At 35.8% G+C, this 13097-nt stretch overlaps 1 protein-coding gene across 4 annotated transcripts in view; it reads left to right on the top strand.

Annotated features, from left to right (window-relative positions):
* Positions 1-13097, top strand: part of LOC145669689 (uncharacterized) — a 215068-nt gene that overhangs the window by 150416 nt on the left and 51555 nt on the right. For all 4 annotated transcript variants that reach the window (XM_081737976.1, XM_081737973.1, XM_081737975.1 and 1 more), the window contains 2 exons: positions 1588-1705; positions 7907-8006. In XM_081737976.1, coding sequence (XP_081594102.1) covers positions 1588-1705; positions 7907-8006 — 218 coding nt within the window. The remainder of the gene's footprint in view (positions 1-1587; positions 1706-7906; positions 8007-13097) is intronic.

Consider the following 13097-nt stretch of genomic DNA (forward strand, 5'->3'; position numbering starts at 1 on the left):
TTGCATGTCATACACAAGAGTACGACAGTCTCTCTCTTCCAGATGGCTTATGACTTAGTGCTGTTGTTCTTTCAAATGTATGTAATTACAGTATAATTATTAACTTTGAATAGAACTTCAGTGCTGGCATTTAGAGTATGTCTGGATTAACTCTCAACAGCATGGGAAAATTTTACTAATTTAATTAATTAATTTTAGTTAAGAGACATTTTATGTATTCCAGTTGTAATGGTGTCTTCTGCAGACAATTGGTTCTCTCTCGGTCAACTCCTGCAACACTTGCTGCTAATGCGCCACGCTCTCTGCCACGAGCGCAAATAGTCGTTGTGTGCAAGGACGTCCGCATGAGGGAAGGAGGTGGCGTGGCCCCTCCATGGAGATCAAATAAATCAATTTATTAAGTTTCCGAGCACAAGCATTGTGAACGAGGACAGAGCGTAATTCGTGTGAAATTTGTAACAGTTAAATGTTACTACTCGAGAGTTATCACCATTTTTTTTTTTTTTTTTTTAATTTTAGAAATTAAATTATTCAAGATTTATTTCAGATGTATTTGTCATCACATCACTGCCTGGTAGAAGTTGAATAAGTTTGTCTAATAAGATCTACTTGATGATAGTAGCACAAGGTCTTAATTATTATAGCTATCTCAATATTGTAAATGTAATGTAATGTACGTACTTGTGATGAATTTCTCGTTCAGCTGACTTTACACTTTCCCTCCAAAGTTCTGACTCCCGAGCTAACTCTAGGTACTCCCCAAGATCCCTCGTTTCCTAGATTGCATGAACTTTTTAGGTACAGCGTATTCCTTAGCTCATACCTTGTTACGAAACTCCTTACCATGCCTTTTTTTTTTTTTTTCAGGAATATTTTCGGTCTGATGCCTACTTTACCTGTTTTATTTTTTAAACAACTTAGTTTTTACAGTTTACTTCTTACGCAATTCCCAAAATATTACGAAATAAATATATTAAAATATTATTTACGAAATGATTATTGAATTTTCGGCACTTCGACAAATTTAATTCTTCAATATTTCATTTATTTCTATACATTTCCGTATCCTTTTGTGAAATACCTGTTATATGGTACTAGGTGCTGAGGAAAATACAAAAGCACATGTCTTTATGATTAAAACTATGTTGTGAATACTGGGATTGTACCATACAAATCTATACGGGCCTTTGGCGTGGGAGAGCCGGGTTCGATTTTTGGCTGCAGCTCATGTGGTTCGGATTCCACATTAAGCTATAGGTCCATGTCCCATATAGCTTCGCTGCTGAACAGGACGCTAAACTTTAATGAAATCAAATCAAAACTATACAAAGCTGTTACTTGGCTATTCCATTTTAGTCCTTTTCCTTCCCATATCTTTAGCTGAACCCTATATACCAAAGGAGCATAGATAATGTATACATATAAATAAAGTACTACAAACTTCAACCCCTCCTGCAAGAAATTGTGCGGGCGTCCATGGTTTTGTGTATACTCATCTATAGTAGGTAATTCTTAAATTACAGACTATTATTGTACATGTATATATTAAAAGCTAGTAATTCTAAAATGGTATGTTTTACATTATAGGGACCAAATATACGAAAAATTCTGTGCAAACTTCGCCACATAAGCCTTCCCACGTAAATCAGAATCTGAATAGCCCGAGTCCTGTTCATTTTCCAAGACATATATCATCTCAGAGCAGGTAAGTTTTTGTTTCAAAATTATAATTTAGGTCATTATTGTCTTACAAGTCGCAATATCTGAATCCAAACTGTTAATTCGTGTACAGGTCGTATTTATTTCCCTGACTTATAAACATAACATAGCTTACACGTTAAAGAAATTAAAACGTGTAAATACAATAATACTTCGGAATCCGAATTTATTCCGTTCCGGAATCTCATACATTGTAAAAACTATTTTAACATTAAATACATAGACAGGATTTTAAAGTAAAATAGTGTACTAACAAATAACAGTAATACAGGGTGTCTATCGGTCACGAAATCAAAAAACGGTCATGAAAGTCAAGAAAAAGTCACGAAATTTAACTTTTAGGTCACGATTTTGTTCCATAAAACGTCAAAATTCACAATCAAAAATGTCTATGGTCGCCTTTAGACGCTACCAAATCGCAAACAAAGCACGCTTCTATCGCATGCATGAAAATTCGACTCAATTCTCACCCAAATTCGTTCTTGAGAATGTTATTAAATTTTATGGTTTAGGAAAGAAAAGGTCACGAAATTTCATTTTGGAATTTTAGTAGACACCCTGTAATAATAATTGAATAAGAATGTAAATTGGTAAAATTAAGAATATAAAAACCCGTGTTTATCTTTAAAAAAAAAGAGGAGATGTTGATGTTGCATATGAAAGCTAGAGGAAGAGGGGAGATTATTATTTCGAAAGCGAGTTACCTTACATAATAGGAGTAGCGTTATAAAAGGGAATATCCTGGTTTTAATCCCTCATTGAAGAATGTATTGTGAAAAAAAAAACAAAAAAAAAAACAAATATTTACCATATGAAGATATATTGAACCCCCTTTCCATGACGAAATTCTGTGTACGCCACATTATAACAACATCAAGTAACTGTCTTTCTGGGGGAAACGTACGCACAGACACGAATTCCGCGGCAAAATTTGTTCAGATTTTTCGCTCGGATTTCAAGTTCGAGTTCTAAGGGTTCGGGTTCAGGAAGTAATACTTTGTATTGCTTAATAGAAAGTAGTGAAAACATATCCACCACTGCAAAGATGATTTACTATAAATACTCTTGCTAATTGCGTCGTCGTATAAGGAGGAAAAGAAGGGAAAAAATTTGAATCTAAAAGTAGATGTGAAGCGTCTAGCTTGGTATTATATTGAAATACAGTTACGTGATGATGATGATGTCAGATTGAAAGTAGACATGTTTACTAATAAAACTAGTCGATGCTCCGTGGTCTCATTTGAAGATCTAGCTAGACAAAATTCATTTCCGTATCTTCCAAACATAACTGTCATAATGCATTAAATCGAATTCATGGAAGCTAGAGAATTATTTTTCGCACACTTGAAGGTGTGCGGTCTTCGATCTGGGAGCACAGGGCCATGAGTTGTCGCGTGAGCATACAATTGTAGACAATACAGGGTTCCTACTGGTCACGGATATCAAGAAAAATACTCAAGTCAGGGCAACTCAGGGAAAAGGAATGAAAATCAAGGAAAGTCAGGGAAATTTTATAAAATAAATTTTTTCTAATATTAATTGTACACCAATTTCAGCTTAACCATTAATGATCACATTAAGGAAACGTTGCTCAGATTTTTATGGATGATAAGTTGAATGTACGTATGAGCAATTGATTATTTGTCTCTGTAGAATAAAAGTTCTCATATATAGATATTCACCGTTATTTTTTCCTCATATATATCAACGTCATCCGACATGTCATGAAAGTCAGGAAATTTCCTGCCAAAGATCAGTTAGAAGTCAGGGACATTGATTTCTCCAAATCAGTAGGAACCCTGTAATAGAAACGTTTTCAAATGTGCTGAACTGTTGTTAGAAACTTCTGTATTTTGCCTATAACGTCAAGTGTAAAGTACTTGTAATGTTTTTGAATTTCTCGTAGTTTAGTTATGAAGAGCAGCAGATAGCACGATGTAATTTCAAGTGTTTTTCTGTGCTAACATTATTTTCAATTTCAAGCTACTAGTGCAAGTGCTAATCGCGTTTTTCATGAAGAAAGTGGAGTATGTCGGTTACACGTTGAGTACTGTAAAATTATTTTCTTGGGCAAAAAGAATGCAGGATTGTTTAACTATGTACTGGCCAAACTGAACCTTAAAAGATTTAACTGAATAGGCCGAGCCAATATAAATATCCATTTGAAAAATTTGAAAAGTAATTTTGAGAAACGACGGAAGGCTTGTGACATGTGTGTAAGACTGTATTTCAATATGGCGTCTCTCGAATTCTTCACATCTGTTTTATAGTTTTTCAATGTTTCGTTTCTTTCTGTTATTCCTCACTCTCTGAGATACGTATTAAATCGCTGAGTAGAAGAACCATAGTTTCCAAGATACACTAATAACACCCCACACCGATATGCACTGGTAGAAACACTTCGTGTATAGGCCCGATTCGAACGAAATTCTCACCACAGAATATGGTCTACAAAGATATGGTTGATCGTAGTATCTGTTAGGAAGACTGCTGCTGCTGGTGTGAAGGTCGTCAGTCAATTCGATGGGACTGTTCTAATTGTGTGTGGAAATTCGTTGTGTATAGATTACAGCAGGGGTGCTCACAGGCGGGTTTTAGGGTACAGGTTGCGCGCATGAGATATTTTGGAGGGAACAATTTTTCACAATTGATTTACACAATCGAACTTTAATTATTCCATAGTGATGCTTTCAAGAACCTACATTGAATAAAATTGAGTCTGTTAAGCAAGTTATTTTGATTTTATCACTATCAATTTCGGTTTCCAGTATATTTTGGGAGGAGAGGAAGGTAAATTTGGAGGGATGAGCTCAGAATACTTGGAAAGTTATAGATCTGCTGGATTTCTCTTTTTTGCCGTACCTCGCTATTTGGTAGGGTATATTTTATAAAATAGTGTTTTGCGAAACTTCTGTGCCGACACACACACAATGTACATCTACATGCATAGTAGATGAAGAAATCTCCTGGTCAGGAACAGTATAGTTATTTTTTTAAAACGTTATATACAGAGATGGAAAACATAAATAAGTCATAGAATTTGTGCTCTCCAAATAAGTATGACCCCTACCCAAGGATCCCTGCGACGCACCAGGGTGTGCCTATACAGAAGATTATAAACAACTGAAAATAGGGAACTGGAATGGAAAGGTAAATTGAGAAATGGGATTGGGGTAATACATGTACAGGAACTGTGTAATTACGGCTTTGGTACACAGATATTCTTTTAATTAACATTCCTCTCATGAGGCATTCAGATCTCTTAAAGTATTAGGATTGCTGGATTGAACTGAAACCAGACCCGGAGACTAGTTGCATTTGTGTAATTGCTAATTGGGGCTCAAATTTGAAACTGTCTGATTTATTTATTTCTCAGTGTTGTTATGTTCTAATACATATAAGAACTGTTATTAACTACATACACAACTATCGCTACTAAATGAAAATAACACAAAACATTAACGATTGTAAACACCTACCTTTATTTATTGATAACTTTAGGAACTCCTTGCTCTTGAGGAACAAAATGATTTTTATTTTCCAGAACCGTTTTGTGGACAAATTGGCAATAAACGATTTTCACGTTCATTTGAACACAAATTTCGGCTCTGAGATGTTCGTTGTCATTGTATCATCTGGTCATATAAATAATTCGTAACAGGAAACATTCGTTCGACACGTGCAATTCCGACTAGCATAGCGAGAATATATTGCGTTATTTTAATCAAATTCAGAGCATCTATTTTCTCAAGAAACACACACCATAATATACAATGATTCGTATTATTATTATTCTTATTAAGTGTTGGTGCCACAAGTTTCAAAATAGAAAACTCACTGTACAATTCATTTCTGTCGAAACTAATTTCTTTTATCTTCTGCCAAATCATTAAATGAAAACAGTATTGTTGCCTAGTGATAACAAGTGCAACAATGAAAAGAATGTAAACCTTATTACAATAGAAATGCAAACCTTGCAAATGACTAAGAAAGAGATAGGAATGACATACATACTTGATTGTTGTGATTTTAAGTCTTCATCCCGGCGAAATTAAAATACCGCTAATTATACAGTAATTATGTGATATCTTCAAATAGATAAAAGATAATTGAAATATGGAACAAGAGCTCCCTAGACAATATTATTTTGCGTGAGGTACCGTTATCACAAGTCACCTAGTGGCTTTCCGTTTTCAGCTGTTTAGAAACGCGAAAATAGATGCCGATTTTCAAAATGGCTCGAAATCGAAAGCAGATAAGTGAGTCGTGATAACGGTTTCTCAGAAAAATAAACACACTGCTGAACAAGACTGCACTTATTTAATATAAAAACACATTTACACGTGACGTTTCAGTCTTCTAGCCAAGATCCTCATCAGACGTATACTCTATGCGAACGGTTTCTCATGTATGATATTATTGTCTAGGGCGCTCTTGTTCCACATTTCGATTATCTTTTATCTATTTGAAGATATCATATAATTACTGTAAAATTAGCGGTATTTTAATTTCGCCGGGATGAAAACTCTTAATAATTAAGCCCGCGAATTTAGTTCGTTCACCTGTAGACCTGCAGAATGTGTTTCTAACCCGCCCACTCTAGCAAACCTATGTTGTGTAAAAAAATCAGTTCTTTAAGAATACATACGCTTTTGAAAGCGTATTCTATTGCAGAGTGTGGCATAAATTGGATAGTAGAAGGCATACTAGATCAAGTACCAGTTTTTACAAAATTACTGGTAATGATGTGAATTTTCATCTGGCATAGCAGACCAGTTAACTAACACAGAGGACAGCTGATCTACGATGCCAGACGAAAATTCACATCATTACCAGTATACATAATCGTATACATAATCCATTTCTTAAAAATGATACTTGGTCTAATCTACCTTGCTGCTATCCAGTTATCTTTTGCGATGTTTACAGTGGGAGCTGAGTGTTGTTAGGTTAGTTGTTGAAGGATTATCCACGAAAATCTCGTTGAGAAACACCATTAATTTCCAAATTAGCATAAACGCAGTACGTATACACTAAATTTGAAAGTGTTAAGTGGTTGAGTCTTAATAGTTGAATTGAGGATATTGCAGAAGAATGTTTTTGAAGTGCTGTTGTTTTCATGTATGTCATTCATTTAAATGTCTCATTAGCAGAGCCCGGATGTTGTTGACCTAAAATTTTCTAAAAAGTGACCTATAAAATGACACTAAAATTCCCGTAAAATGACTCTAAAAATCACAAAAATTGACCTTAAAACTTGCGTTTTCTTAAACGTTTATTTCGTTAAACATTGACATTTTTTTTAAATATACATCGGATTTTTAGTTAACATTTCTCACTCATATTCAAAAAGTATTGTTTCACTTAGTTGCAGTCCATTGATCATTTATTTCTATTGATCAGCCCATTGTACGGCATTGTAAGTATTGAAAGCGTCAATTCACTCGTGAGTTAAAGCTAGGAAGCACTCTTAAACAATAAAAGTTCGCAAGTGTAGATTACATGAAAATAATAGATAGAAACCTGTTTAAAATCCTTGTACGCCTTCTAATCCATTTTTAGTTATTCACGTGATCACATCCTTTGTGGTCAACAACCCAAAACTATCTATTTGGCCACCTAGCAACCCCCACCTTTCGTTAACCAGCTACAGCTTAGTTTTCATTAGCTTGTTAAGGATGAAGTTTTTCCACCCCAATAGTCAGGAAGCAAGAAAAGAGATTATTCAACTTTGTCTTTTCCACATTCGTAAACCGTGTTCATTTAAAGATTTCCTTATGTAGAAGAAAAAGAATAAAAAGACCATTAAGTGACCTAAAAGTTAGCTTATAATATTAAAAAATGACCTGAAATTTGAAAATGGCAAAAAGTGACCAAAAGTTGACCTTAAAAAACTATATTTTTAGAACCTAGAGTTGATGGATAACGTTTTTATTTGAACTTGCTTGTCCTATGCGTAGCAGAAAAAAGTTGACTTGTCAACAAGATCCGGGCCCTGCTCATTAGTAATATGAGGAATTTAATAACTGTGTCAGTATTATTGATCTTGTCGAAATTCTCTCTCTTTTTTTTATTGTTTAATGTGTAAGGACATATTACTTCAGATTTACATAATATATATATTTTATTCTGGACACAGTCGTTTTTACAGCCTGATAATTTATTTTATATGTTTTTTTGACCCCAGTTCAAAACTTGAGACATACCAAGGTGTTCATTACTCAGGAGGATCCACCAATCCCTCCCACTCTTCTGCACATGGCTCAATAGTGGACTCCTTAGCACAAGTAAGTTGTCTTATGACTCTCCGTTAAGTTATAAATCTAAATCGGTGATTGCAGAAAGGCCCTATGTCCATTTCACCTAATTTTCAGAAAAATTAAAAAACTGTATTTCCACTGTTCATCAGTTATATCGCTGCGCAATTAATACTATTCGATAGATTACAGTTGCAGCTAATAAAAAGTAAAGAATCAACAATGAAAGATCATTGACAACTGGGAAATCTATGTTTATTCTTCTTGGACTTAGGTCGCTTCTGCAATCAATAAGTAATCACTTTAGAAGTAAATTTAGATGGTGTTTTTATTTGTGCATTTAAATGTGAACCAAAGTGCATAGGAATAATAAGAAGCTTGAAACTATGGGATATGGAATTTTTATATTATTATTATTATTATTATTATTATTATTATTATTATTATTATTATTATTATTATTATTATTATTATTATTATTATTATTATTATTATTTACGTATAGAAGTGCTGAAAAGTACAAGTTACACAAAAATACTGGTGAATTATGACTTACTGTAACAAATCAACACACTCAGTACTGATACACTCTTCACGTATTCGCAATAAATATGAGACGAATTTCAAAGCATTCTGTTTAAACGCAATTCTGTTATTAATATTTCTTTTTTTTTATTATTTTTTTATTTATTCAATTGACTATTGCAGAACATCATTCCAGAATTCCACAACATATTCTATTTGTATGATGTTGGAAGCAGATTTTTAAAGTCTACCATCTTATTTACATTTATTGGCACTTTGTCATCAGAATAAGCTCGTTCATTCGGAAAATACGCGTTTTCATGGAACACACTGGGACACCCCAGCCAAAAAGCGTGGAAGTACAATCCATTTCTCATTGTGGATGTTTGCACTGTCAGAGAAGACGAAATGATAAAAATTTGATACCATGAACGTAACCCTACTGTCTGTTAGTTCAGAAACACATTTCAGTGACGTATTTGCCTTCTTGTATAACTGTTTCCACCAATTGTGGAAGTTTGAAGATATCAGCGGTCTGAACAAAATGTACAGTGAACCAATTCCTGGAACTAGAAGCTGAGTTCTACATACTATATTACAATGTATATTCGATCAGATATTCGTAATTTCTATTTAATGAAATCAAAGTCTCTGTCATTTAGTAAGAACGAATGGCCCCTGATGTACGAGACACTTCTTCTGTAAAATAAGGTAGACAGGGCCTAATACCCTTTCGTCACTACCGGGGCAGGGGAAGCCTTTTTAATATCTCCCAAATGGACGACTAAGGCATGCCCTTCGACCCGGGAAGTGGTGGTTGGACTCCTGCGCGAAATCTCTTGGTGCTGTGGAATTACAATTAGGTAGCAGGGCAAGGATACGAGTCATCCTAGGTCACTTCGGTTTACTGCTTTAGGTTGGACTCTGCTGGGCTCTGGTCATACCGTGGGATTCGATAACTTGGATCTATGTTCTCCAACGAGGAGGTTAGCTTGCCTTATATGACGCTCGTGTCTCGTCACTGTTCATGAAGTTAGGCTGCTACCCGCTAGGGGAGCTGGTTTAGTTTGTAAAGACATAGCACAGAGACATTCCGGCTCTGTTTTAAGTATCTGACAATTCAGTGTATTTTACTTCCCAAATGAATAAGGACAGTGCAAAGCGAAGGTTACCTTTGGTTGGTGAACAGAACGAGCCTGGGCAGACAGTTATTCTCTATATGCACTCGTGCGTATAAACTGACTCAAATTTCACTCTTTCTTACGTAAATCCTGTTAGGTTTTCTGTATTCTTGTCAAGCCACTTCGTGTGTTTGTGTACATGCATTATTGTATAAAGTTAACCAAAATAGTTTTGTCGCTTTTTCACCCACCACCTTCGAGCATCGATATGTCAATAAGACGTACCTGGAAGATCAAAAATAGCCCCATCAGCATCGACGACCTTCTGCCAATGTTCTAGAAGGCCATGGGTTCCATCGTGGTAGAATTTGGTGGGCCGTGAAGCGAAAAATGTATCAAGTGCATTTTGCACCTCTACTAGGGATTTGCACTGCCGTCCTCTGAAGTGATTGTTCTAGGAATGGAACAGGTGGCAGTCGGAAGGAGCAATGTCCAGGGAGTATGACGGATGCAATAGTGTTTCCCATTCAAGCCGTAGAATGGTGTCCCGAGTGATCCTAGCCACGTTGGGTTTAACATTCTGTTAACAGGAGGACCCCTTTGCGATTCAGAAGTGCTGGCTCCAGAATTTTGAGTTTTTCTTGAACACGGCTCAATTGCTGACAGTACACAGTTGCCTTGATGCTCTGACCAGCTTCCTTAGACGAGACAACAAAGAAACACAGGTGTCTGCTCGCGTTGCCTTGGGGCCTTCTGATCCAAATCATGTTAGATCCATCGATCCAACTTGTAGAGTTTCCCAAGTTGGTGGACGTGCTGCAGAATGGTTTCCCCACTCGCACTGAATTGTAGTCCCAGTTCCTCACATGCCTGGCCACTGTTCGTTTCAATTGCTGCCTGAAGATCTTAATTTTGTACATGTGTTGGTCTTCCGACACGTGGTGCGTTTTCGAGTGTTTTGTCACCGTCCTTAAACTTGTTAAACTACCGCTGCACTGTCCGCGTAGTCACGACACCAAATGCCGAGCATATCTTCCGCGCCGATGCGGCGGAGTTTGACCCTAGTTTGAACTCGCACAACATATACGCCCTTATAACGCTCTGTGGAGGTTCCAGTTCAGTTACACTGTCCTTACGCAAGTGTAACTGAACTGCCATAACCAGGTAGTATGTTGGATATTCCAAACCAACAACTGACTTTTGCCGTATCTCCATTCACATTCAACTCATAGTGTGAGGGCCAATTGAACACAGACCTCCATAAAAAACAACGGAACTTTCTTGGTTACCTTTATAATATAAATTCTTCATTTGTCAGTATTCCAACATTTATACTTTCTTTATTCAAGCTGATTATTTTTCCTTTTTGATGTTTTCTGCACTAAATGCTGAATCCTAATGATTAAAGACTGGCAGGTATGACAAAACACAGAAATAGTAACATAAATTTTGAAAATGGCAGTTAATTTTGCAAAATGGAATATGTTCACTTTATTTTTGTTATTAATTTGCAAAAGCCGTACCTTAAATGCGTGAATCTGCATTATGGATTGACGCACTAATTAATAAGTATGATTTTGAGAATAACAATAAGCAGAATATAATAAAACGAAGAAAAAGAAAGAAAATAATTATAAATCATAGAAGTATTAGTACTGTTATAAACAAAACTGCAGATAAAATATGCTAATGATACCGTGACAGATACCTCGTTAAAAAAAAAAAGACAATATTTGAAGCACTACACAACTCGGAAATTCATGGCAATATCAATCATGTTTTCCGTGTATTTGGTTAATCAATGATATATTTCCTCCGAGGTTACATTTTAAATCTCATAGGTGAGATGCATTCCACAGTAACGGCAAGCAATGCGTCTTGTAATTTCGGTAGAAAGGTAAACAAAACTTAAGAAGCAGCCATAAAATGGCTAAGATGACCATGATCACAACAAATGACATTTCTTGACTTCGTGTAAAAATAGCAAAATATGACATTTCGGTTATTTTGCCAAAATTGCTGATCTTCAGTGATGAGTAAAGCCCGGATTCCCATGCACAAACGCCGAGACATGCATGCAAATATGCACGAAAATGTCAGAAATATGCATTAAAAAAACATATGAACTGAAATATACACTAAGAAAATAAAATTTCAATTTCTTGCAAAAATATCTCACCGTAATAACCTCTGTTGCAGTGAACTATGAACGTTTTCCTTACGTTTTGTTCTGTAAACCTTCTGCGTTTATCAATGAAAAACGTTTTGTAGATCGAAAAGTTCCTTGCTTCATCAGCGGAAGTTACTGGTGCATGTGAAAAACACCAAATGTCTTCCTGTGTTAGGTCCTCTTTAGTTCACGTTAAATATAAACTACTTTCTTGACACACTCTGAAATATGGTAGTATGCAGCAATAAAATTCGGAAATATGCAGTATCCTGCAAAGTTTGCGAAGTATGCATGCACGTCAAAATTCACTGAAAATATGCACTTACATGCGCTATCATTGTGTCTCAAACAAATCCTTGGAGCAAGTCCGTTGAAAAGAAAACCAGTTGAGAATGCTCCAAGAGCATTGCCGGAACGAACTTAAAAAGAATGGAGAGATTGAGCGGGATGGATTGTGATTTTTCCTACATGTAAAAGCAAATCTTTATATCCGCACCTTCTGTTTCCCGCAAAAATTCGCAAAATATCATCTCTCTATGACTTGCGGTTCCCGAGACATGGCTCCTTAAATCTCCCGCAATTCGAACTTTTGGGCCAATATCTGGGGACCGGTTACTATTTGGTACCAAAATGTTCACCATCCTCTTAGGTATTGATCAACACCAATATAATCTATCTATGACTTACGGTTCCCGAGATATGGCTCCTTAAATCTCCGGAAATTGGCCATTTTTTGGCCAATATCTCGGGAACGGTAAGTAAAATATTAAAATATGCAGATGCAATACATTGTAAATAAGTAAACTGTATTCCTTAAAGTTAGGCTGTGCACTGCAACTTAAATCCACTTAAATTAAGTATCAGGGCTTGAAATGAAAACATGAAGCCCCATTTAAACTACAATTTATTATGACTGAATTTACAATAATATAAAAATAAATTTTTAAAACTGTAATGTACAGTTGGTCGCTTGTCACAGGAGACTTATACCCACAATGATGAATGACTTTTTTTTTTTTTGTAATGCATGCCAGATGGCAGGGTTTTGCTGAAGCTCCTCCCCAAAGTTGAGAAGGGATACCATAGGAAAAGAGGGGGTACTTACACGGCAAGCGTTCCAAACTTCATTGCGGTTACTGGTGATTCGATCCAGAGCGTATGATTTGTTGATGTGAATTGTCATGCTCCATGTTTTTTGCCCGTGCTTTGTATATTCTTCAATTCCGTGACGTATCACGCAGAAAAATCCCCCCCCCCCAAAAAAAAAAGTTTTTTAATAAGTGTGCTGCTATTTTATTTTTTGGG

This window comes from Thermobia domestica, chromosome 14, assembly GCF_964235325.1.
Source record: "Thermobia domestica chromosome 14, izTheDome1.hap1.1, whole genome shotgun sequence".
Taxonomy (NCBI): Eukaryota; Metazoa; Arthropoda; class Insecta; order Zygentoma; family Lepismatidae; genus Thermobia; species Thermobia domestica.